At 38.1% G+C, this 26,711-nt stretch overlaps 1 protein-coding gene across 3 annotated transcripts in view; it reads right to left on the reverse strand.

Moving 5' to 3' along the window:
- Positions 1–26,711, reverse strand: part of dscamb (Down syndrome cell adhesion molecule b) — a 164,797-nt gene that overhangs the window by 129,192 nt on the left and 8,894 nt on the right. For all 3 annotated transcript variants that reach the window (XM_047392202.1, XM_047392203.1, XM_047392204.1), the window contains exons 2-3: positions 6,748–7,065; positions 4,733–4,879 (exon numbers count right to left, since the gene is read on the reverse strand). In XM_047392202.1, coding sequence (XP_047248158.1) covers positions 4,733–4,879; positions 6,748–7,065 — 465 coding nt within the window. The remainder of the gene's footprint in view (positions 1–4,732; positions 4,880–6,747; positions 7,066–26,711) is intronic.

The raw sequence follows: 26,711 nt of genomic DNA on the forward strand, positions 1-26,711 counted from the left end.
ACAGAACCTATCAGTCTGCCTGTGATTTGAGACTGGGACAGAGGTTCACTTTCCAGAAGGACAATGACCCAAAGTATACTGCTAAAGCAACACTCAGGTGGTTTAAGAGAAAACATTTAAGTGTGTTACAAAGGCAGCTCTACAAAGAACTGACTTTAGGAGGGTGAACAGTTATGCATGCTCAAGTTTTTTGTTATTTTGTCCTATTTATTGTTTGCTTAACAATAAAAAATAATACATCTTCAAAGTTGTAGGCATGTTCTTTAAATGAAATGGTGCAAATCCTCAAACAATCCAATTTAATTCCAGGTTGTGAGGCAACACAACATGAAAAATGCCAAGGGTGGTGAAAAGAAAGGCCCCTCTCTTCTCTGTTGTCAGGTTATAAGTCTTCTTCTTAGCAACATAAAACTGTCTGTCCTCCAATGACAGCCAAAGTTCTCAGTCTGTCATGTTTATGTCATTTTATTGATTATACATAATAAAAGAATGAGACTCATTATCACAGATAATGCTACACATGTTTGAAGTGGGCTGACAAGAAAACCTTAGCTTATAACATGTATTTCTTTCCAGACCATCAATATAACTTGATATATCTTTAAGTAAAATTAACCAACTATGATATTCTTCATTATTTCATAAAAAATATAATCTGTTATTTTAAAAAAATATACATTAAAATAAAAAATAAACTTGCATTCTGTGAAAAGACCAGAAGACTTACAGAATGTGCCTTGCAAATGTATTAATACTCTATCAACTCTTCCATATGTTTACATGTTATTATAGTGTTATTTAACTTCATTCATCTTTCTGCCCAGTTTTTCTTTTGCTGCTGAATAAAAGCATCCCCACAGCCTGATACCGCCACTACTGTCTTTCACCATGGGAGTGGTGTGTTCAGGGGGACCAACAGTTTTTAGGTCTTGGCATGAAGTAATTTATTAAGATTTATTTTTATAGTCTGATAAAAAGTGGAAAGGTTCAAGGGGTATTAATTTTTCAGTGCATTTGTAGTTTGTCTATTGACCCAAAATGGGCTTAATAATGTATTCTAAGCAGTAATCTCATCATATTTTTAAATGATGGACAGAGACATAGTCTCAACACTGTTCCAAATTAAACTTTCCCGTGTTGCTTTCTCTGTACATTATAAATTATACAAGGATTAGTACACAAGTCTGAGCCAATTTAAAACCCATTATAGATATAAGTGAGCAATATTATTGTAGATATCCTAGTGATTTTTTGTACATTTTCTAATTATAAAGTACAGCTGAATTAAATATTTCATGAAAATTACGTTAATCACTGATCTGAAAGATGGATCTGAAAGATCCATCAGGAGGATTCAAGTATTTAGGATTTTGCTGCAATCAGACACCAAATTTATGCTTCATCTGCACAACATTTACAAGTAGCACAAGGTTCCTGCAGCAACTTGAGTTTGCATCTCATTCTGTATGTGAGCTCTTGTGTTCACCCAAGGCCACCAAACTAATTTCTCTGTCTTCAGAGACAAAGGGAAGTAGATGGTAAAAACAAAAAACACAAACCATCCCAGATCCATCCCTTTTGAAAAGCAAAGACACTTCACATAGGTACATACAAGGACATGCAAACAAATGCAACCTGCACACATGAGGTGTCCAGGTTGGCCATATAAAATCCTGGTAGGAACAGAGTAGGCAGGGGCTCAACCCCTCCCCCCCCCACCCCCCACTCCCCACTTCCCACTCTGCTTTTTTTGTCTTTTTCTATTCACCCTTTCATGTCTCTATTAGCTCTGTCAATTGTTTATTAAAAGCAGTGAGGAGGCGATCGGAGCCGGGCATTTGAAAGCTCGGGCAGACAGATGCGCTTTAAAATGCATGACAGGTTAATGGTATGTTAGTGGCAACATTAGGACCCAGTGAGCCTGCATCGTGCCCATTTACATTGAAGCAGGCCACTTCAAATGACTACTAAGCAGTCCTCGTTCTGAAAGGTAATTCATATTGTAATTAACTTTTCAATCACAGCTGATTAATTAAGACAAGCCCTGGTCTGTAATTATGCATCTATTTTTACTTCTAATGTGAATCACTGGTTAGTCCAAGATTTTAGCAGCTGTGGTTTAAACTAGTTTCATTTTTGTGAGTTAGTGAGTCACAGACCTTACACAAACACACATTTACAGTTCATAGTAATACAGTGGGGACCAAAGGTTTAGTTGTTTTAGAGCATCTACTCATCTCCAGACCTGTTTCTGCTCTTATTCTGATGAGCAATGCAAGGGTAGAGAAGTGCACTTGATGCTACCATTTCGAACAAAAACCCCAGATTAATAATTTAGTGCATCTGTGGGATAGCTTTATTTTGTTTCCACTGAGACTGAATCTTCTTTTATGAAAAGAAAAAAGGGGCTTAAAAAAGTCAGAAAACTAGGCTGGGTCAAATTGCATGCAGCTGCCATTGTCAAGTTTCTTCATGGTGTGTCTCTCCCTTGTTCTTTGCTCTCTCACACACACAGACACACACACACACACACACACACTCCTTGAGTCAACATACCCTCTCCATAACAGTGCGAGGTGAATCCGCTCATGCATCAGAATCTCCCATCAAATATTTATCACCGAGCAGCAGTGATTTTGACCGTGTGCTCATACTTTTGACAGCACTCGCCTGCTGCAGTGCTTATTGGAGTAAACATGGACAATCCACTATTGTTGTTCCCTTGTACGCTAGTGAAAAAACCCAAAACAGAAGAAGGATACAGTAGGATCCATTAGAACTTCTTTGCATATAAAAAGAAAGCACATCATTAAGAGTACTGATTTAATTGGTAACAACTGATTTTCCAAATAAAGAAACAAACATTCTTCTTTGTGTTTAATGTGGGATTTTGTGACAGACCAACACAAAGTAGTGCATAACTGTGAGGTGGAAGAGAAAATGATGCATGGTTTTCAAAGTGTACACCTACAAATTGGAACAGTGTAGCATGCATTTACATTCAGCTCCCCTGAGTCATTACTTTAAAGAACCATCTTTCACTCCAATTACAGCTGCAAGTAATTCCGGCTGTGTCTCAACAGGCTTTACACATTTAGAATAAATGGTTTGATTATTCATCATCACAAAATATGTATTGGCTGAGTCAGACTGGTTGGAAGCGTCTGTGAATATCAGATGTCAAGTCTTTCCACAGGTTCTGGCTTTGGTGGTGTGTTTAAGGGTTGTTGTCATATCAGAAAGTTAACCTCTGTTCCAGTCACAAGCTTTTTTGCAGCTTATAACAGGCTTTCTTCCAGAATTGGTCTTTATTTAGCTCCATCCATCTTCACCCTCATTGTAGGGATAATGTGTTCAGGGTGATGCGCAGTGTTAGTTTTCCTCCAAACAAAGTGTTTTGCATGAAGGCCAACAAGTTTAATTTGGGTCTCAGCCTACCAAAGTACCTTTTTTCACATGCTTGTTGGCTTGTGGAAAAGTTTAAACTGCACTTGTTATGGCTTTCTTTCAAAAATAGCCACTTATCTTTGCAGGCTAGATGTTTGAAGTGCAAAACTAATAACTACTTGTCTGTCCTGCCAACATACCTGAGCCTTGGATACCTGAAACTCCTCCAGAATTACCATGTGCCTCTCAGCTGCTTTTCTGATTAGTTTTCTCTTTGTCAATATACCAATAAAACACATAGAGATGTGTGATTGTAAGGCAAAAAAGGTACTGTAAGTTGCCAAATTATTACCAATAAACTTTTTTTTTAAAGAACTGAAACAGGATTTTGGATGTTAAACCTTGACATTGGAGAATTTTTTTCACATACTGCAGAGCTGAACATTAAATCCTTGTCTACACAACTCATTTTATTTGCAGAACATAATCATATCTGCATGCTGCATATTTGCTCAATCTCTGTGACATCAGGCATTGTCTTCAACCTGAAACTCTCAGCGAGCAGCTCGGGATACTTCAAGTAAATAAGTCCGTGGCATGCATCAGAAGACACATCTTCATGCTTGAGCAGATGCATTTAAAATGCCACCAAAACACTGTCCCAGATTCCGCCCTCAGTCAAATGACATCAAGGGCTCACTTACAGGTCCCCGAACGCCTCAGTATGGAGTAGGAATCAACCAGCGGGCAGCATATGAAGCAATCAAAAAGATATGCATCCCATTTAACATGAGTAAAATTCAACCAGCTGAATGCTGAATGTTGTGTTATCATGTGGTTTTGCTGGATTCAAGCAAGGCAGGTAACTAGGTCAGTGTAATATAACGCTATGTAAACTGAGCCACTTTACCCCCTTGCTGGACTCAAAATGGAGTTGGCTGAGAGGGGAGTGTGTACAGGAGAGAGAAAGCCAGTGATTCAAACTGACAGTTATCAACATCCTCTGGCTAGTGGGAGACTGAGCTGTAGAGTCTGCAGAGCCCCAGCATACAACAACAACAACCATGTAAGAAGATAACTCACAGCACATATTGGTCAAACAGTAGAGACCAATGAAAGATAAGTCAGCGTTTTCCTTTGTCAAAAGTTTAATATCACAAATATAAGTTTACATTTTACCCTATTTCATGTAAAATGTCAAACAAAATTTACAAGATTTCGCTGCCATTGCATTTATTTTTTACCTTCAGATTTTACGGATTGCAATGCACTTTCTTCTGCCTGTCACCACAGGCAGTTTGCATGCAGCTACAGTATAATAATATAATAATATAATTAGTCATACCTGAGTTCAGTGAAACTGTGTCTTTCTCCCATGATACGACCGAGACATAGGCCTCCACAGAAGCAGGGATAATGCACTTGAAGATGGCCACACTGCCTCGCATAGCCTTCTGGTCAGCCACTCTGACTGTGTAGGGTTCCCGCGAAACTAACAAGCAAGGAAAAATACAAAAACATGTCAGTGTAACAGTACAGTGTGGTAATGTTGCATTATCAAAGAACTTGTGGAATTAGTTAGCCTTCATAGCAAGAAAATAGTTTCTAAATATACACTTGATAAATATATATATATATATATATATATATATATATATATATATATATATATATACTTAATTACTTGATTGAGCATTGATTGTGACGGGATTGAATGGTCATTGTCAATTTGAAATGAACTGGATTTGCATTTGACCTGTTCAGAATGGTAAAAGGTTCATGCATATGACCTTTTCACTGATGTTTACCAATGGGATTAAGCTCATAAAGTGGCAGAAAGAACCCTAACAATGGTTTTGGACTATAAACAAAAAATATTTGATTTGATTTGTTTAAAATTCTTATGTTAGGACAATGAACCCATGTTATGGAGAGCCTTCCCCACTAAAGTAATATATATTAACAAAGCAAGTATATTTGTGGAATACGAAATATCAAAAGAACCTTTTTCAAAAACCAGGTGTTATCCAGTAAACACTGGATATATATTTAAACAGACAGTCCATACAATGTGTTAACTTACCTATCAATGTTTTAACAACGAAAATAAAAACATAAGTTTTTCATGTCAAACTGTCAAAATAATAAAGTTTGCATTGGTATGTCATTGCTTCTGCATTTGTTGCAAAGTGCAGAGCAGCATGATATACTTTATCCATTTTTTTCTAAAAGATCACTATATGTGCATTCATGTAAATAAAACAGATTAAACAAAATTAGCCTAATTCTTGTCTACGTTTTTCAGGAGATTAAACAAGTAATTATCAATTAAGATAATTATAATCAATATAAAACACCATTCCTTCTAAATGAGTGTCATAAAAGGCAGTAACATTAAGGTTTCTATTTAATCAGCAGGAGTATATGAAGGAGTATATTTTGGCATTTTAACTTGCCTTAACTTTAAAGATGATTCCACTATATAAATAATTGTATCATCTGCATAGAAGTGAACCACAGCAGGATCTACACCAGAGGTTTCCTAACCTTTTGCTACAGGGCCAAAACTGTCGAATGTAGTCAAGGGTCACAAAATTACACAAAAATGTTTTTGGTCCAGGTGCCACACAAAGTCATTCTGAGGACCGCAAATGGCCCCGGGCCACACGTTAAACATCCCTGATCTAGTCCTTTTCTAGTATTGTTTAGACAAATAAAATTAAATATTAGACTTTGAGGAACATCCCACTATCCATGGATAAGCTGGTATAGACAATGGATGAATGGATGGAACATCAATCTTTATTTCTACAATGAAACAGTTATTTATCAATACACACATACAGTGTTCGCCTAGATAAGTCATATGAAAACCAGTTGAATACAGTGACTACATTGCAAATTTGTAAGAGAGGGCTGATTTACCATTACATGATCTTTGGTATCTCGGCCACTGTCATTTATATCACCTGTAGGTTATCCAGACAGTGGAAGTCTAACCAACTGGCCAAATTTATTATTGCCAGGTAGTTCATACATGCATGGAAACTGAAATTTAATGTACAAATATCAGCCAATGTTTGTGAATTTGTATCTGGTGTAACAAGTTCAATGAATTAAATCAATCATCAACTAAAATCCTGATACAACACTGAAAATAATATTCGCGACACCTTGAACTGTGTCTTCAGATTACAGTAAAATCTTGTGTGTGTGCGTAAAATCTCGCTGCAACTATAGTAAGTAGATATAAGGCTCTGATATTTTTATTCTGTAGTTTCTACTCCCTTTACTATTACTGCTTCATTTATCCTACCCTAATGAAAACTGCCCCCCGTCACATCTACTCGGCAAACTCACCAGCTTTGATGTGGACATCCTGACTCCTGATCTTGCCAGAAGGGTTCTCGGCAGTGCAGTAGTATGTGTTGTCATGGATCAGCTTGCTGAAGCTGGATGGCAGGAAGTTGAAGATTTGGAGGGTTCCATTAGGGTGAACATGGCGGATGCCAGGGACATCGTAGATCTCCTCGCCAGTAGCCAAATACCACCGCAGCGAAGCGGGTGGCGCACCCCCAGCAGGACAGGGAACCGAAGTCCCCGTTGTGCTGGCAAATACTACCTCTTGCAGAGATGCATTGACAAAGTATAGGCTGGAATGCAGATCTTCACCGAAAACTGGTAAGAAAGAGAAGAGACAACATTTTCATTATTTAAACAGTATTTTGTTCACCACTTTTTGGATGCTGTATCTTTATTTGTTAATGTTTACATGTATTTATTAGAAATTTTTTTTACATTAGTTATGTTTTCATTTTGTTTTCCACAAAGTGGAGTTTGGAAGCACCAATCTAAAAGAAGATGCAATCACATAAATTTCAGGTAATTTTCTTTGAATCAGATTGAGTTTGGACACACTCGCTTACAAATTAGAAAGCTCTAATGAGTAATCTTCAAAAGTCTTTCACTCAATGTGTGTCTATACAAAGACAGTTGTAAGATTCTTCATTGTATTTTATTCCTGGGAAGTTGGGGCTATTCAATTCACATACACTTTTATAAATTATGAATTCAGGCCAATTTGATCAAATGTAAAATAATGTAAACATGGTTTCAGTAATGCATGTTTTTAGTCTGCTAGTCTTCAGCAAAGTATTTGTGGGCTTTCTTGTGCACCATCTTGCTGAGCACGTGCCCTCAACATTTTTGGTTGACCATGGCGAGGCCTGCTCTGGAGGAACCTATCCTGTCAAACCACTGTATGGTCTTGGCTGCTCCAACACCCTGAAAACTGCAGCTCAGTTTTCAGGGTGTTGGCAATCTTTTTATAGCCTATAGTCAACAATTCTATCAACAATTCTTTCTTTCAGATCCTCAAGGAGTTTTTTTGCCGTAAGTTCCCATATTGTACTTCAAGTGATCAGCATGAGAGAGTGTTTAACTCACCTGCTCCTCATTCACACTTAGGACCTTGTTATACTAACGCGTCACATGATACCAGGGAGGGAAAATGGTAAATTGGGCACAATTTAGACATTTTAATTCAGGGGTGAATTCACTTTTGTTGCCAGGGATTCAGACATAATTGTACAAGCTGAACACTAACTACTGTACATTGTATGTATAGTAGTAAGTGTCATATCTTCAGTGATGTTCCATGAAAAGATATAAAAAACTATTTACACAAATGTGAGGGGTGTACTCATTTTTGTGAGATACTGTAAGTTTCAATGTAAACCTGTATCAGAGAAAGGTGAATGATACTAAATGCAGGACTATTCTCTAGAGGAAAGAAGAGTAATAAATGTCAATGTTGGGCCAATTAGCTTCATAGAAATCTACAGTTGTTTTATTTTAGCATAAAAAGCCAGGCCAGCAGATATGAAAGGCTGTGCTTGTTTGTATTTCAGGCAAAAGCACAGTAACTGTGTGCATCACGCTTGCCATCTCAGCCTGGTGACGAGGCTCTGCACTAAACGGCTCACAGTGGCACTAGCAGCTGGCTTAGCTCTCTGGGGAAAAAACATTTTAGCACTTCATAAATTCCTAACTAGGTTTCAAATTGCAGACGTTTCCCTCCTTTTCTCTGCTTGAGCAGTTCTGTACTAGCAATGAGACAGTTGAGTGACCTGTTTATGTCAGCAGGCACGTCCGCACTACTTTTATTGTTGTTACAGATTAGAAAGGATAATTTTTTTTATTTTATTTACCATGCTCCTGATCAATACAACAGTATTTTTCTTCTTATAAAAGTAGTTTACTTATTGCTACTGTAGAAATGTCTAAAATGAAAACAGCACTTTTAAAAAGCTGACATATACAATAATAAATATAGGAAATACAATTTCAAGTAATGTGAACTAACTTATGGGATTGGAAAGAGAAGGGAACATCTATAACCATTAGCATGATAGAAGTAGTTGCTTCAGCCACCCGTTCCAGTAGCTGAAGTATATGTTCAAGGAAGTAGCAACTTAATAGTAACTTCCCAAAAAAACATGCAAATTTTGTTCATTTTATACATAGCTATTTTGTTTCACAAATTTTTCCATTTTGGCTTCATTTTCATTTAATAAATAGTATGATGGTAGAACCTGAGGTGTGTATTTATCTACATTTGATGTCAGTTTTAAATAAGTAAATAAGTAAATAAGTAAGTAATAAGTAAGATGAAAATGTTGTTAATAATAGCACTATTATAAAGAACAGAAAAAAACAACAACATAAACCACACCCACTCAGCAGCAGCAGTAGCACATCATTTCTTAAGTTAAAATCAGTTAGTGATCCAAGAGGGTTGTGGTTGTATTTCTTTGTGCCTCAGAGCATAAACTGTTTAAAACCTAAAATATTACTTTGAAAGAAGGATTTCAAAGCAATTTTAAACAGATATTAATGATTTTAAACTATTTAAAGGTAAAGTTAACAAAACATAGGCGCTGCGGACTATTTTTATTTGATATGGCTATATTAAAATGTAGAAAAAAATTCAACAAATTCAGTCTGGTATCACTTTACAAAACTCCAACATCCAAAAGCTTAAGTGAAAAATTACAAAATGTATTCCTACCAGGGCCTTTTTCTAAGATATGTTTCTACCCATGCAAATATAGAGAAAATGCAGGAGAGTAATAATGGCCCCAGAAAACTAAGCCCGGCTTTAGCAGTAAAGCACATCAAGATGCTACAGAATTGTAGTCTTGGCACGTTTTGGCATATGTAAACCCTTGCTTTACATGGGCTTAAATATGAAGAAATGAAGACAATATTGAGAAAAACTAATACCTGTAAATGAAACATGTTCGTAAAATTTGTATCAGGGTGGCCGTGTAAGGACGCAACAACTGAGTTAGTTACTTTTTGCAAAAATGCCACCATCTTTTGTTTCTTTTTCTATATTTATTACTGTCTGACCACCTTGAAATTAAAGTTCAATTCTCTGCAGACAGTCAGTGTCCCCAAATATTAGCTGAAAAAAGTTGAAAATAAGGTCAGGTCCTCTGCCATGTCAGGAACTGCAGGCATGTGGGATGCTGAGGTAAGTGTAGCTTCATTAGTGTAAACAAAGAGTTTGCATAATGTAGCATAAGAATATGTAACAGTGTTACCAGGTCCTTGTCAGGACATTTATATAGCATTTACATATATTTTGTAGCAACAGTGTCAATGTGAAGTATATTACATATAATGCTAATGCTGCAGAATTTTATTTCTGTGACAAATCAAATAAGTGCGGCATCAGAGGAAATGGCAGCCTAGCATAGCTAGATTACAAATTACATATACTAGTTTTCAAGGATGGGATGTTGTTTGCATAAACCCATGTATCTATATGCCAATGAACGACAAGGCAGACATGCAACAGAGTGATGGAGGTCTTATAAAAGTAGTAGTTTAGAAGTCCCATGGGCCATCCATTTAAATGTTGCGTGATCTTTTCTGATCCTTTTCTTGACTTTCACTTTCTGGCAACCATTGAGGTGTAGTGAGTATGTACAGATTGCTGCTGCAACAACACATGCTTGATATTGCCTATTAAAACTCACCATGCTAAAAAAATAAATTCTTTATTTAGTGGAATGATGCCAGAGGATACAAGATGACAAATCCATAAAAAGATAAACCTCAGTTTCTCTGCTGTTGTGATATACAAAAAAAGGAAGTTTGGAAGTCATGCAATGGACTGGCAACCTGTCCAGGGTGTACCCCGCCTCTCCCCCGTAGACTGCTGGAGAAAGGCACCAGCTCCCCCGCGACCCAGTATGGAAGAAAATGGATGGATAGATGGATGGAAGATAGGATGTTTTAATTTTGAAGAAAAAAAATTATTCCAATCTTTCCCAGAACACATTCCTGCCTGTTTGTCAATAACCAACAACTGGCCAGGTTAAAAAGAAAATTCATGATCTTAGACTTGTAGTTAAAGTTCAGATCAAATAATATGCCATGATAGAAAAAGGAGAAGGGACAAAAATGTCTGCATATTTTTTGTTTCTTCTTGATCACATCAGAAGTTCCTTAATGAGGCAAAGTTTGCATGTTTGCCTGTGCTTGTTTATCACTAAAACACAGTTATGATACACTGACCTTGTACATTTGGGGTGCCCAAGTCCAGTCCTGGAGAGCTACTTTCCTGAAACTTTAGATGCTTCCCTTCTGGAGTACACCTGGATCTAAAGGCTGAATGCCCTCAGTAGCATGCCCTCTCAGCTCTGCACAGGTCTGGTAATGAGCCATTTATTGATTCAGAATGTAAAGGGAGATGCAAAAATGGTAATAGTGCAATAAGTAAGAATGTATGTATGTGTGTTTTTATTTTATCTTTTTAAGAACTGTTTCTATTTTTCTATTTTACATCAAATATTTATTACTACTGCACAGACCATAATAATATCATCATCCTAAAATCAAAACAGACAACTAAAAAGATGAGGCCCAAATAATTACTGGATATTACTCAGTTGTGAGACATCATTCAAAATATGTGCAATCTGATCAAAAACAATAATTTAAATATGTCAATTTTGCTAGATTTGCATGTTTAACTAAGTCTGAAGTAGTCTCCAACTCAAGGCCTTGAGAGCAACTGACCTGCAGTTTTTGAATGCATCCCTGGTCCAACACACCTGAATCAAATCAGTGGCTCATTAGCAGGCCTCTGCTTACCCCAGTTACATCCTGAGGATGTAGTTCAACCATTTGATTCTGTTGTGTTAGAGCAGTGATGCATGAAAACGTCACAGGACAGTGACTGTGGAGGACTTGCGTTAGAGGCCCCTAATTTAACCAAATTTAGGGTAAGAAAATGAAAACCTACAGACTGTAAGCTAGTTTTTGGGTGTCTCAAAGTATTTTTCTTGGTAAAAATGAAGCACAGACCTTGCATAATATTTTCGAGTTAAATTTTGTTGTTGGAAAATAATCACCCTCTCCAAGATGTCAACTGTGACTCAGCTTTCAGGCAAGCCTGCAAGGTTCCTGTAACAGGGTACTCTAATGACTGAATCCATCTATTTGTTCATAAATATATATATACAATATTTGGTTTGCCATGGATTTTACTCTATAGCATTTCAAAGAAAAAAGGCAAGGACAAATAATGCATTCCTTTTTTATGGATACTTTGCAATGGATTTAACCTCTAGAAAACATATTACATACTTTGCCATTTTTATTTGAGTGCTTAAAATCGAGATACCAGCATTCTGTCTGTTCCTGGAAAACCAGAAGGCATGCAGAGTCCTCTGGCAAAACCCAGAGCAATTTTATTATGACAACTTTCTTTTAACTTGTGGCCGGTATTTAACCATTATCATCCATGGTAATGTGTTAGAGAAAATAACAGAAACACAGATGTGTAATGTGGCCCAAACACATGAGCAAAATGTCCTCACTATTAAAGGTTGGCTCTTTACCCTGAAATCATTCAAACAAGAGCTGAATCCCCAGGGTGCTGAAAGTTAATGTATAAAGTCCTTTCTTCAGTCTTTCAAATCAAAAAAGTTTTTTGCCAGTGTGAACAGTTTAAAATGCAGCAGGATGGTGTTAAGGGTTCTCAGCGGGTCTGTGGCACTGGCCAAGATGAAAATAATACATCAAAGTCATATTAAATTCAGATTCATTCTCTTTTTCCATCACCCTCGGGAAGTATCAATCTTCTCTGCACAGCATAGATAACGCAGACTGGAGGTGGGAGGGGTTGGAGGGTCAAAACTGTACCTGTTGATAAATGGTACTCAAGATGAGTGTGAAGGACCCCACATTTTAAGGGACTCAGTTCTAAAATAAACAAATTAACCGATTTGTTTAAAGCATATATTTTGGTGTATACACTACAGGTCCTTCTCAAAAAATTAGCATATTGTGATAAAGTTCATTATTTTCCATAATGTCATGATGAAAATTTAACATTCATATATTTTAGATTCATTGCACTCTAACTGAAATATTTCAGGTCTTTTATTGTCTTAATACGGATGATTTTGGCATACAGCTCATGAAAACCCAAAATTCCTATCTCACAAAATTAGCATATCATTAAAAGGGTCTCTAAACGAGCTATGAACCTAATCATCTGAATCAACGAGTTAACTCTAAACACCTGCAAAAGATTCCTGAGGCCTTTAAAACTCCCTGCCTGGTTCATCACTCAAAACCCCAATCATGGGTAAGACTGCCGACCTGACTGCTGTCCAGAAGGCCACTATTGACACCCTCAAGCAAGAGGGTAAGACACAGAAAGAAATTTCTGAACGAATAGGCTGTTCCCAGAGTGCTGTATCAAGGCACCTCAGTGGGAAGTCTGTGGGAAGGAAAAAGTGTGGCAGAAAACGCTGCACAATGAGAAGAGGTGACCAGACCCTGAGGAAGATTGTGGAGAAGGGCCGATTCCAGACCTTGGGGGACCTGCGGAAGCAGTGGACTGAGTCTGGAGTAGAAACATCCAGAGCCACCGTGCACAGGCGTGTGCAGGAAATGGGCTACAGGTGCCGCATCCCCCAGTCCTGGGCTACAGAGAAGCAGCACTGGACTGTTGCTCAGTGTTCCAAAGTACTTTTTTCGGATGAAAGCAAATTCTGCATGTCATTCAGAAATCAAGGTGCCAGAGTCTGGAGGAAGACTGGGGAGAAGGAAATGCCAAAATGCCAGAAGTCCAGTGTCAAGTACCCACAGTCAGTGATGGTGTGGGGTGCCGTGTCAGCTGCTGGTGTTGGTCCACTGTTTTATCAAGGGCAAGGTCAATGCAGCTAGCTATCAGGAGATTTTGGAGCACTTCATGCTTCCATCTGCTGAAAAGCTTTATGGAGATGAAGATTTCATTTTTCAGCACGACCTGGCACTTGCTCACAGTGCCAAAACCACTGGTAAATGGTTTACTGACCATGGTATCACTGTGCTCAATTGGCCTGCCAACTCTCCTGACCTGAACCCCATAGAGAATATGTGGGATATTGTGAAGAGAACGTTGAGAGACTCAAGACCCAACACTCTGGATGAGCTAAAGGCCGCTATCGAAGCATCCTGGGCCTCCATAAGACCTCAGCAGTGCCACAGGCTGATTGCCTCCATGCCACGCCGCATTGAAGCAGTCATTTCTGCAAAAGGATTCCCGACCAAGTATTGAGTGCATAACTGTACACGATTATTTGAAGGTTGACGTTTTTTGTATTAAAAACACTTTTCTTTTATTGGTCGGATGAAATATGCTAATTTTGTGAGATAGGAATTTTGGGTTTTCATGAGCTGTATGCCAAAATCATCCGTATTAAGACAATAAAAGACCTGAAATATTTCAGTTAGTGTGCAATGAATCTAAAATATATGAATGTTAAATTTTCATCATGACATTATGGAAAATAATTAACTTTATCACAATATGCTAATTTTTTGAGAAGGACCTGTATTGTGGTATACTTCAAGCCTTGCCACAGATTCTCAGTTAAATTTATGTCTGGACTTTGACTGGGTCATTCTAAGACATGAAATATATTGTGATCTAATCCATTCTATTTTAAACATTGCATCCAGAAAGTATTCACAGTGCTGCACTTTTTTTCATATTTAGTTATGTTACAGCCTACTGTATTAAATGTATCAAATTAATTTCTTTTCTCGAAATTCTACACACAATACTCTACTATGACAATGTGAAATAAGTTTGTTTGAGATTGTTGCAAATTCATTGCAAATAAAAAACTAAAAAATTCACGTTTACATAAGTTTTCATAGCGCTTCACCATGAACGCAAAACTGAGCTGAGGTGCCTACTGATACCATTCCTCATCCTTGAGATGAAAGTATTGTCTTGAAGCACAAATCTGGGGAAGGACACAGAACAATTTCTACTGCTTTAAAGGTCCTAATGAGCACAGTGGCCTCCATCATTCATAAATGGAAGACGTTTGGGACGACCAGGACTCTTTCCCAGAGCAGGCCGGCCGTACGGCAATACCATATCTACAGTGAAGCATGGCGTTGGCAGCATCATGCTATGGGGATGTATTTCAGCAGCAGGAACTAGCAGACTAGTCAGGATAGAGGGAAAGATGAATACCACAATGTACAGAGATATCCTGGATGAAAACCTGCTGCAGAGTGCTCTTTACCTGAGACAACGCAGCGAAGGTTTTAAGCAGGACAAAGACCCAAAGCACACAGCCAAGATCTCAGAGGAGTGGCTTTAGAACCACTTTGTGAATGTCCTTGATTGGCCAAGCCAGAGTCAAAACTAGAGTCCAGTTGAACATCTCTGGAGAGAAAATGGCTGTGCACAGTCATTTCCCATCCAACCTGATGGAACTTGAAATCTCAAAGAAACATCTTTCACATTGTCATAATGGGGTATTGTAGAATTTTGAGGAAATATATTAATTTGATACCATTTGGAATAGGGCTGTAAAATAACAAAATGTGGAATGTGCAGTACTGGGAATCCTTTCCAGATGCACTGTAAACTCCAACCCTACTGCCACACTGACCTTGATACAGATGGATGGATGAACAAAAACTTTTGCTGATTTAAAAGATAAACAAACAACACAGATTTCGGGTTTTTTTTTTGTAAATCATTGTTTCTCAGTTAATATATAAAGTATAAGAAGTATTGGGAAATTGGACCAGGATTAATGCGACAGCGGTTTCAATATGCACCTCTGTGACATATGAAAAAGAACATGACAGCAACTCAATTTAGACTGACTGAGTGACAGCACGATTGATTTCATTAAAAAAGAAATGGACTGGTGGAAGGGAACAAATCAGTTCACTACCCAATTTCCTAATTGGCCGAGAAGCCAGAGAGCACATGCTCTGATGACGAAGGTACGTCACTCCCTCCGACCTCACAGAAAGCACCATTTCATGCCCCAACAAATGACCTCAGGGTACAACCACTTACTACATTGCCTCAGAGAAAATCAGTAATTGACATCATTTTTCATGAGCTCAACTGTAAAGATGAAATAAATGACACTGTTCAATAATGCATCATATGTATCTATAACTGACTCTGATCTTTCCCAAACCAGAATATACTCAGGGAAGAAAGAAAAAAGCTGTTTGACCAAGAGAGGTGTCACTATGTCTTTTTTATCTGTTCTAGTTAAATAATCTTTTTTATTCTACTGTTTTCTGTTTGGTTCTCTCGCATAATGCTTTTAGTTCACCATTAAGCTCTTTGGAAATGTACTTAAAGAAATCTTCTCAGGAAGTGCAATCTATTAGGTTTTCATTGCTAAATTAACCTGTGTTTTAGCAGCTGCAATGAATGGTTTAAAAAGCTTTTTTTTTTTTTTTATAATAACCCCTTTTAGAGTGCAGACTGATCGTAGTGTTCTATTAAGCAATTTCCATCAAGATCAGAATACAAATGTGCAAAGAGAACTACCTCACAGTGTTTCCATGTCAAAGGAAGATAAAAGATTGCATGACAAAAGAGCAGCATTAAAGCAATTTATCAAAAATGGCTGATTTGGAGCAACTCTATTAATGTACTTTTCCAAAACCTATCATTTGGGATAATTCAAGTGTGAGAATCATGCTCCTTTTTGCTCTGCTTTGGTGTCCACCACCTTCTAAGTGAAGCATCTGCTCCCCAGTATGAAAATGTTAGTCGAATTAAGGCAGAGATCATCAGCTATCTTTTATTGCTCAAAGCAGGATTTTATGGTGCTTTGTTTATTTACTGTTTCTTATTTTGTTTTGTTTTAGTTGGTTGTTTTGTGGTTTCCTTTCATATCCATATATAAATATGGATATGATAAACACCTATTTTATTTATGTGTGCAAAAGAAATGATTCTTGTATTGTCATACAGAAAAACTTGACTTACAACAAGATTTAGTGTGTAAAAAAACAGAATTGGAAAGTGTGTTTTACTACTGTTGCGGATATACTATTACTCAAGGCCACCTTTTAAAAGTGTCTCTATTGACTACAGCTATTTTCCCCAATTAACCTTTTTTATTTTATCATTTAAATGTTACCTAGGAACTTCTCAATCCACAGCTGTCTAAATTGACCTTAGACACCCAGCGGATTAGTACTAGGTCTGATTATCTATTTCATATGATGCAAAAGATTGAGCAACTGCCTGGCCATGAGAAAATCTCAGCATGACATAGCCAGTCCATTGACATACAGTGTCATAACAGTTCAGTAAAATAGCTGCTAAGACGAGCTGCTTCCTCCGGCCATTCACAAACCTCGAATTAAATCCCGTGGATATGTGAGCTTTAGAAAATGAAGCTGGCATCGTAGAACTGAAGGATGTGTGGAGTAGATATCAGTAGAGTAAATGTTGTGTGATGCAAAAAAAAAGTGTAAGACATCTCTTTTAGTTAAAAACTATTGGATTATGTAATCTTTTCTGGGTTTTTTTTTTTTTTTTGTTTTTGTTTTTTTCTATTTTCAAGCATTTCGGCTACTGAAGAAAGCGTTTAACCCTTTGATCCTAAAAATCACCTCACAATGCCCTGAATAACACCAGGGGTGTCACTCCATAATATTAGCATGGAGTGTTCTTTTTCCTCAGTGCCACCATTTAAGGTGATGGAGAACCCAGATTAATGGGTGAATATGATATGATGACACTAGTTATCACTCCATTCCTCCCAGTCATGACACCACTCAAAACGCAGCTGTCTCTGCTGTGGTGGTAATGGAAGCCTGTGCATGGGACTCTGCACAGTGGAGTTGATGCCAGCTGGTGAGACACAGTGCAGGAGCTTCCAATAGTTGGGTCCTGATCTAGTTGGCAGCTGCAGATACCATGAGATTTCTGAGACATTATCGATCAATCATCCTCAGATTATGTCTGTCTTAGTTGACCCGAAACTTCATTACTTGTGGCTGCCCTCACATACCCATTGATTCCAAAACTGGGCCAGTATAACTGTACCCCCACTCACCAGGCAATAATACCTCCATGCAGCCACATTTGTACCCATAACACAACCCTTATTAAACTCTTTTAGGTGCTTGTAATGCTGCCTGATGCATCAATGAGACATTCCAATAGTTTGGCAATTTTCAGAAACCTTTTTGACCGATCGTGAATAAATGCTCCAGCATAAATGTGCCAGCTGTTTGCAGATCGGATTATTTACACATACACCCAACATATCTACTAAATTACATAAAAACTGGACCAGTTCCCCAGTCATGTGTTATTAAAACCTTTCTCAAGCTTCTATATTTTATTTATTCTGCCACTTTAACATAAAACTAACGTTTCCTAAAGGCAGTACACTGGAAACTCAAAAAAAAAACATTTGCTTCTCAGCTATGGTATATGTAAACCACACTTATACAACCAGATTATTGTAGCTCCTTATGTTATATACATGTTTCCCTTAAACAGTCATAATTAAAGCAGACAATTAAAAATTTATATTGCCCCACACAGAAATTGTGAATTTTTACAGGGGTGTGAACACTTTTCTTACTGTATAGTCAATAACTGATCAGTTGTGTGATAAATTACACACATTTATTTTCCTGGACTAGAAATCAGTGTTGCACGGAAAAGTGGTTGCAGAAGAGCGTCCAACAACATACTATATTTGATCCTGGATTCACAATTTTTACAATTATTTTCCAATAACCAACTCTCCAAACATACTAAAGTTATTTGGGGTTGGTGTGATTTTTAATCCAAACATGTGCCGTGCCCATATTTCCTCCTTCCGTGGTACTGCCGACTTTTATCCTGCACACTCTTTGATATGGAAAAAGGGGACTAGCAAACAAAAAGAGGCAAAGAGAGAATCAAAGAGACAGTGGGACTGATTCTCAAATGATTCAGACAATTCATGTATTGCATCTGAATGGCAAGCAGATCCATTGTCTGAGTTGTCATTGCCACTTCGGTACAGGGACTCTGCATTGCTTGGTAGGGTGGCACTGGGTGCCTTCCAGTGACAGTGTGACACCAGGATCCTTGGGTAATTAAAGCAGCTCTCTGCTTCATACCCGTAGGGTAAGTCTGCCTGGGATGTGGAGATCATACCTGGCCCACTCATACTGAGCACAAGCTGAGGCAATTTTCAATCTCAACAAATATTCTTTTTCCACTGTGCATTTATGGATAACAGAATTAGTATGATATATGCAGCGCATGTGATGAGGCTGTGTTCGCAGCAGCTAAAAATAACAATGACCTGCCTATGACACAAATTTAAAATACAGGTTATACACACACACGCTCCTTCTGTGAAATGCCTGAAAATTAAAACCTTGATTTCACCAAAATAAATTTTATTTTATGTGAAAGTCAATTAAAGTGAAGGTAACTAAATAGTTAGTAAGTCTGAAATAGGCAAATGATAACCAGTCAGGGCCACAGAGTGCAGTATGAGTAAGCATTCCCACTGAACTGATTTGCCCAGAGGCAATACACCATGCACGCAAGTTAAATGACGGTCTACCAATTTGCTCTCATGAATATTAAGCAGGGCTGTGACAGTAGAAAGGGCTGGATGTATGCAAGCTGCTGATCCACACCGACAGATCTGTCCTCTGATGTCTTGGAGGGATGGGCAACAGTAAAAACGAGGCCCCCACACCAGATGAGCCTCCTCCTCCTCCTTTTACCTCAGTCTATTTCATGTCTCATATGGGCCAGTGTGACTTCCCGTCTCATCAAGAGGGGAAACTAGAGACCCTGGACTGTTTCTTAGTGAAACTGAGTGATAAAGACATTGATGTCTAAATTATGCTCCTGCAACTGATGACGATGATAAGTGCACAAGATTGGATCTGAGATTATATTGTAGCAAATTATAGGAGCTCCCTCTGCTGCTGATGATGATAAATAAAAACCTCCACTAGTGGAAATCTAATATTGCTTAGTGATGTAAGAAAGTCGCTCAAAGGTGGAGGGAACTCCATGGCTGTGATAGAGTAAATAAAGCAAATATTACATTCGAGCCGCTGCAATGATTCCCTGCATATTTACTCTGGGTTGGATTTCAGCGTGAAAGAAAAGGCTGTTACTGAACTGCAATAGTCAATGTGATATGAAGGAATCTATTCCAAATTATTTACATTTACCATACATGCAGTTTTACCTGGTTAATTGGAATACATTTCTAATTTCACCAAGAAATGAGAAGAGAAGCATTGCATTATTACCCCTGTGCAACCTATTTAATGAGATTAAAGCCTATATATAGAGAGCAAACGCTCATCCTTTTGAGAGACAAAGGCAAATACATTTTTAGAAAGATATTGTATATCTGATTTTTTATGTGAGGTATATACAAAATTATTAAGTGACAGCTGACAACATGTGTATCTGATTATGATGATCAGAAAAAAACAACACTGAGGCTATTTAGGTAGACTGTGACAGCTTTAATGCATTATATAAAAATGTTTCTTAGTGTCTGAGCAACTGTGTTGAAAAATAAACCGAAAAATTCCCTGCTGCGTAAAGGATGAAATTGTGTTGATTCAATATAATACAGTATAAGAATATGCTCATTTTTATTATGTGCTCAAACTAACAGTAGATATTAATAGATGCAAGAAAATGTGTACTCTATTTCTAATGCTGAGGGTACATGCAGTGCCTTGCAAAAGTATTTATAATTAAGAGAAAGAAAAATTGCACATGAAAAGTGTGGCGTGCATTCGCATTCAGTCCCTCTGAGTCAATATTTTGCAGAACCACCTTTAGCTGGAAGTCTTTTTGGGAATATCTCTTCCAGCGTTGCACATTAAAAATAGCATTTTTTGGCCCACTTTTCTTTGAAGAAATGCTCAAGCTCCCTCAAATTGAATGGAGAACATTTTCCACAAATGTTTCCACGGATCCTCAATTTGTTTTAGGTTTGGACATTGACTTGGCTGTTTAACACATGAATATGCTGTGATTTAAACCATTCCACTGTAGCTCTTCCTGTATGTTTTGAGATATTTTACTGCTGGATTGTGAACCTCTACTCCAGTCTCAAATTTGTATATAAAACCGATTTCCTTCGTAGATTGCCCTGTAATTAGCTCCAATCTACCTGATCCTGCTGAGGAAATGCACTACCATACCATGATGCTGCCACCACTTTCTTTGAAATTTGCTTTCCGCTTGTCACTCTTCCATAAAGAGCAGATTTGTAGAGTGTACAACTAATAGTGCCCTGTAAACAGATTCTCCCACCGGAGCTGTGGATCTCTGCTGTTCCTCTAAAGAGATTTCAAATGACGGTTTGAATAGCACTCTGTGAGACCTTCAAAGTTGGAGATTTAGTTTAATAACCGAACTTCAACTATAACTTTGCCATAATTGTATCTCTGAATCCTGTATGGCTCTGTTCTTTGATCTTCATCATTCTGTTTGTATGCTAATATTCTCGGACAAACCTCCGAGGCCCTCACAGAAAATCTACATACAGGTGGTCTCCAGTTAGTAATGAGGTGATTTCTGAAGTGCAGAGATGCTCTGCTGTATTTCACAATGAATCAGAAAAACTAGGAGATAAGGAATCTTTACCATTTATTGTATTATTTTCACCTTATAGTTCTGCACTGCTTTGTGTTGGTTTATCACATCAAATCCTAGAAATCTAAATATGAAGTTTGTGACAAAATGTGAACAAATAGTACTAACACTGTTGCAAAGCACTGTTCAGCGTATTAAAATCATTGCTGGTGTCCTAGTTTAGCCTGTAATCTAAGAGTAGAAGGGTTGTACATGCGGTAGTACACTCTACTACTACAAGTCTGATGGAGACATAAGTAGATAAAATTGAATTGCCTCAAAAATAATCTAATGGTCAGCATGCACTGCCTACCTTTATAATATGATTAAGCTGCAGCAATCTTGTTGAACAGATGCCCATTAGCAGAGGCCCTCCTTTAGTAAGACATGTCACATTCTGGACGATCAACCTTATTATGTCACCAGCCATTGGGTTAAGGGTCGTCAGAGATGCTGCAGTAGTGGATGTCTGCTGAACACCTGCACGCTACAAAACATAAGAGCAACTCCAAATAGCTTTCACAAAGAATGACCCCAACTCAGACAACAATCGTTTGTCTTTTTAACTGCTTTTAACACTATAGGAAAAAAGGAAGTTTAGGTTTATTTGTTTGCAGGCTGAAATGATGAAAGTGTATCTGGGAGCTAAATAAAGCAATTGATTCACTTCACATAATTTAGCGCTTTAAACAAGGCTCTATCATGCTGACGAGCAGTGGTGGTTCTTGCATGAATGTAGCCCTGGGCAAGTCCTTTCCACCATTCCCCAAGCCCCAATCCTGCAATGAAAGCTTAATTGGAAAAAAAAAATGTATGTTTTTATTATGCAACTTAATTCAACTGAAAAGATATTGATCAGTTTAATGCCACTGATGAGCTTCATCAAAATTATTTCATAGATGACCAAACTATATTTGTAAGTACTCTGGATATTATACGAAGGATGATCAAATCCAGTCTGGATTCTTAAAAATATCCAAAATGTGCCCTTAATTTAGTACAGACTCGGAAGTCGGGGATCAAGCACAGGAAAATTTTCTTACAGAGCTTGCATTGTCCAAAACAACCTTTCTGAGTCCTAAAGCCTTCATCTTAGATTAAGAACAACGAGTAGAGAACTGCATGGAAGAAGTTTCCCTGGCAAAGTAGCTGCCTCCAAGCTCCACATAACCAAGTGCAATGCAAAGTGTTGGGTGCAGTGGTGCCACTGGATTCAAGAGCAGTGTAGACAAGTTCTCTGGCGTGACCAATAATGTCCCTCAGTCTGGCAATGAACAAATGTGAGCTTGGCATCTGCCAGGAAAGCGGTCCTTACCTGACAGCATGGCGCCAACTGTAAAATTTGGTGCAAAGGAGATTGTGATGTCGGCTTGACCTCTAAGTTATAGTGAAAGAGGGTCTGAATGCTTCAGTATACTAGGCCTTCTCATCCAACATCAGTGTCTGACCTGCCAAATGTGCTTCTAGAAAGCGAGACAAATTTTTCCATAAGTACCCACCTAAACCTCGTGGACAGCCTTCCCAGATGAGAGATGAGCAGATGAGAAAATACTTTTGCCAATACAATGTAACTTTGACTTTGATTTTTATTGGTATCTTGTGTTACATTTTACAGTTCATACTTACATTGAAGGTGTTATTTGAGTAGTTTTATCAGTTCTAGCCTTGTTTCCTTTTAACTAATTACTGGTACCACTCTGCAATTTTTGCCGCACTTCTGTAGTCTTCTTTGAAAAGTCTCTTGCAACCATGCTGTTCTTTTTAAAATAAAATGTCAGTTTGAAAAACATTTAATAATTACAGATGGAAAAATTAATCACCATTACAACCTCTGGTTTTACAGTTTTTACAGCGAACACAATGGAACAGGGTGGGGGAGCTCGCCACAGGTGGTCCTTGTGTTAGACAGTACATCGAGAGGTGTTAAGAAAATGAGGCAAGAAACCCAGACGGATAGTATGCAGGTAAAATAAGTGACTGAAACAAAACCGTTCATCAACCCTCATCTCATACATAAATATGTAAAGTCAGAACTAACGTTCTATATATGGCCCATTTATATATAGCCCCTTTAGTCTAAATCAAAGAAAATGTATCTAATTGTACCCTCAGTGGAAAAGACAGTTTTTCCATTACAAATGTCATATGTTGTGTCAATTTAGTCCTCAATGCTGGGTGACTCACTTTTTGGCTATTGTTTTTTTACTGGCAACCACGGGATACGAAGTATTTTTTTAACGTTTGCATTCCAATAATCCAGAGTCAAATCTCCCAAAAAAGAAGTCTACCACTGGAAGGAAATGGTATGAAGCTCGTTCCAGTAATCTTGAATAGCTGGGCAACTCAAAATGTGGTAATGGTTGGCATTAGTGGTACCAAAACCCTGCTGTTCTGACTACAAATTTTGCTCAGGTAGTAATAGAATTACAGGGCTGCTGTAGCCCTTTAAAGATCCAGCACCGCTCCCTGATTTGTCCAGGAGCCGTGCACAACGAGCAGCTGGCTGGGCCGGTTAATGTTGATGTCACAGCAGCTGGTTTCTCTCATCCTGTTAACTCTGCCTGCCATTATCAGCCCCTGCCCCCTCACCTTGCTCTTTGCTTCTGTAAGCTGCTGCTGTGTGCTGCGCTCATTTTAATACTCCAGACTCATTTGATCGTCTTTATGGACTTATCATATTAAACATTTATCACTGCAATTTCGCTAAACCAAGCATGTTTATTCAACACTTAAGGGACCACAGCACGGCTCCTTTTAGCACCCCCTCCCCATCCCCAGCGTAAGGCGCACTTATTTTCTCCTCCTTTCTCTCTCTGCTCCTCACTCCCTCAGTCCCCACAGCTTGCTTTATATAAACCCCATCTTCTTTATGAGGCATTGCCTAAATAAAAAGATATTTATGTACAGTTTATTTCCTCTTATTTCTGGTCATCTTTTCTGTCTGTGACTAGGCCACCAATAGACTAATGCCATATGAAGCTTGGCAGTGAATCAGGCACAAATGTATTCAGGGCATTTAGTGCTTTAGATAAATTGGGTATCAATTTAATCATCTGATCAAACACTTATTAGCATAATCACTTTTGGGAATGGATGGTCCAGATAAAGAGACCCATGAAAGACCTCATCTCTGTGTTGCCAAGTGTCTTGTCAACACTTAGCAACACAGACAATGTGCATCACTGCTACATGCTTTAAGGGACCCCTGCAGGGCCTTGTCTAAATTACCTTCCTTTGTACAAACAATAGCACCAGTTCTCTATTTTTGTCAACAGCACAGCAACTGCAAAATGATCTTTTCACTGCTAGATTACCCAGCAATCAAACGTACTGCAGCCAAGCCCCATGCCCTTTTATTTGATCTTGCACAAGATGGCTTACTGCAGCATCACACCTTCCAGTGAGCAGAGGAGGTCTGGGAATCTAGGAATACCACAAAGTGCTAAGATTATTGACAATGCACTCAGTCTCACACCAGGCTGAGGGATCGATGGGTGGCTGGAAGGGCATAAATCAGACTCCTGTGGCTCCTTTTGATGTCACACCCTTACCCACCCATCCAGCCTTCCAATTAAAAGCTTGCATTTACAGCAGCATGTACACCCAAGAACACACACCTCACAATATACAATAAAAGAAGTGTTTGGAGATTCACATAAACACCAACAAATGCACAGTGAAGAGCACTTCACACCCCAGCATCTTACCAACAAGATGACAGCGCTTTAAAAATGGTGGGCTAAAAATAACCATTACCAGCTTGGTCTTAAATCTTAGCATCTGTGCCAGGTTTAAAAATAAAGAGCAGTGTCGAGAAACCAAGCTGGACCCATTTGTCTTTCTGTCACACTGTCTATCCAGCTTTGCCTCTTCCATTATCCCTTAGTTTACTTTAATATCTGGAAGGTGGGCAGATGTGATGGTGAAATGTCCACAGGAAATGCAGCCCTAAATATTAGGATTACAAAGGCAGCAATGATACAATTACTGAAAACCCGCAGTGAGGTTAAGGAAAAATGTATATATTTCTCTATTTTCTTATTTTTGCACACAATGTCTGTAATGTGTAATGTGTGTAGAAAGGCGCACATAAATTAGTGTTGGAGATACTGGTTTGCAGAACTATTATCATGCATCACATTCAGGCCTCAGTAGCGGAGATCAATTCTGCCTTTTGGTCGCTGAGTTCAAAGCCTGGTCTGGCTACGTGGAGGACTGGATTAAGAGGCAGAATTTATGAGGTGCAATGTGAATGTTTGAGTGGATGCGGGATAGATAGGAAACTCATAATACCTCCACCCAATGTCTTTCACAATAAACAGGAGCTTAGATGTTGCACAACAGCAGTAGAATAGTGCACCGTTTATAACACAGCAGAAGACAGGATGCATATGTGAATATTCACACAACGCACTACCCTGAGCATTACCTTGCCAAGCAACCTTGGAATAGGGGGTAATATGTTTGCTTTACAGACTGAAGAGTAGGAGTATAATCAGTTCACAAGACCTTGCAATTTTAAAATGCTACGAGATTTCTCCTCAAAGTTAAGCCTGTCTTGAAGTGCTATCCAGTTGCTATCAACATGTGTTTTTATTCATATATACTTATAATATTTTATGCAATATTTTATGTGAAAAGGTATTTACCCCCTAACAGATTTCCTAAGTTTTTATTTTTTTTATGTCTAACCTGTTCAAGAAATTATGTGAATACAACTTGTCTGGCAACACGAAGTAGGCTAAAATATTATGTGGATAATGTTAATGATAGTGAAAAAAAACATTTTGAAATGGTGTCATTAAAGTCTGCACTTAAAACTAGTTCAGATGCTGTGGAGTAACAGAATGTGTCTTCCCAAATATATTGCTATAATCTTTTAAAACCCAATTATAGATTGTCCTATCACAATATACAGGGGGTATGGAAAAACCTTAAAATTTTGGTGTTTCTAGTAGCTTTTTTGCTTTTTTTATTATTTAATAAAAGAATATTTTGAAAAAAACAAGGAAACAGAGCAACAAAGTGAGCATTTCTTCAGTCAAAACTCAGTAACAAATAATTACTTGGCTCCTAAATAAAGCAAGGACACAGGCAATAAAAATGCACAAAAGAAGAATGGGATAAAATGGCAATATGTATATAAAAAACGGTGGTACAAAGTAGCAGAGGGGCAACTTCCACCAGAGCTTTTCAAAGCAGGATGAACCAGCCTAATGGAAAAAGAACAGGCATTAAACATAATTGGGATGGATTAAAAAGATGAGGGAACCAGGACAATCTGGCAGAACAAAGAAAACCTTGAGACCATGTTAGTTACTTTTATATGCAGAAGTCAGAATTGCTG

The sequence above is a fragment of the Girardinichthys multiradiatus genome, chromosome 18 (assembly GCF_021462225.1).
Source record: "Girardinichthys multiradiatus isolate DD_20200921_A chromosome 18, DD_fGirMul_XY1, whole genome shotgun sequence".
In the NCBI taxonomy this organism is placed as follows: domain Eukaryota; kingdom Metazoa; phylum Chordata; class Actinopteri; order Cyprinodontiformes; family Goodeidae; genus Girardinichthys; species Girardinichthys multiradiatus.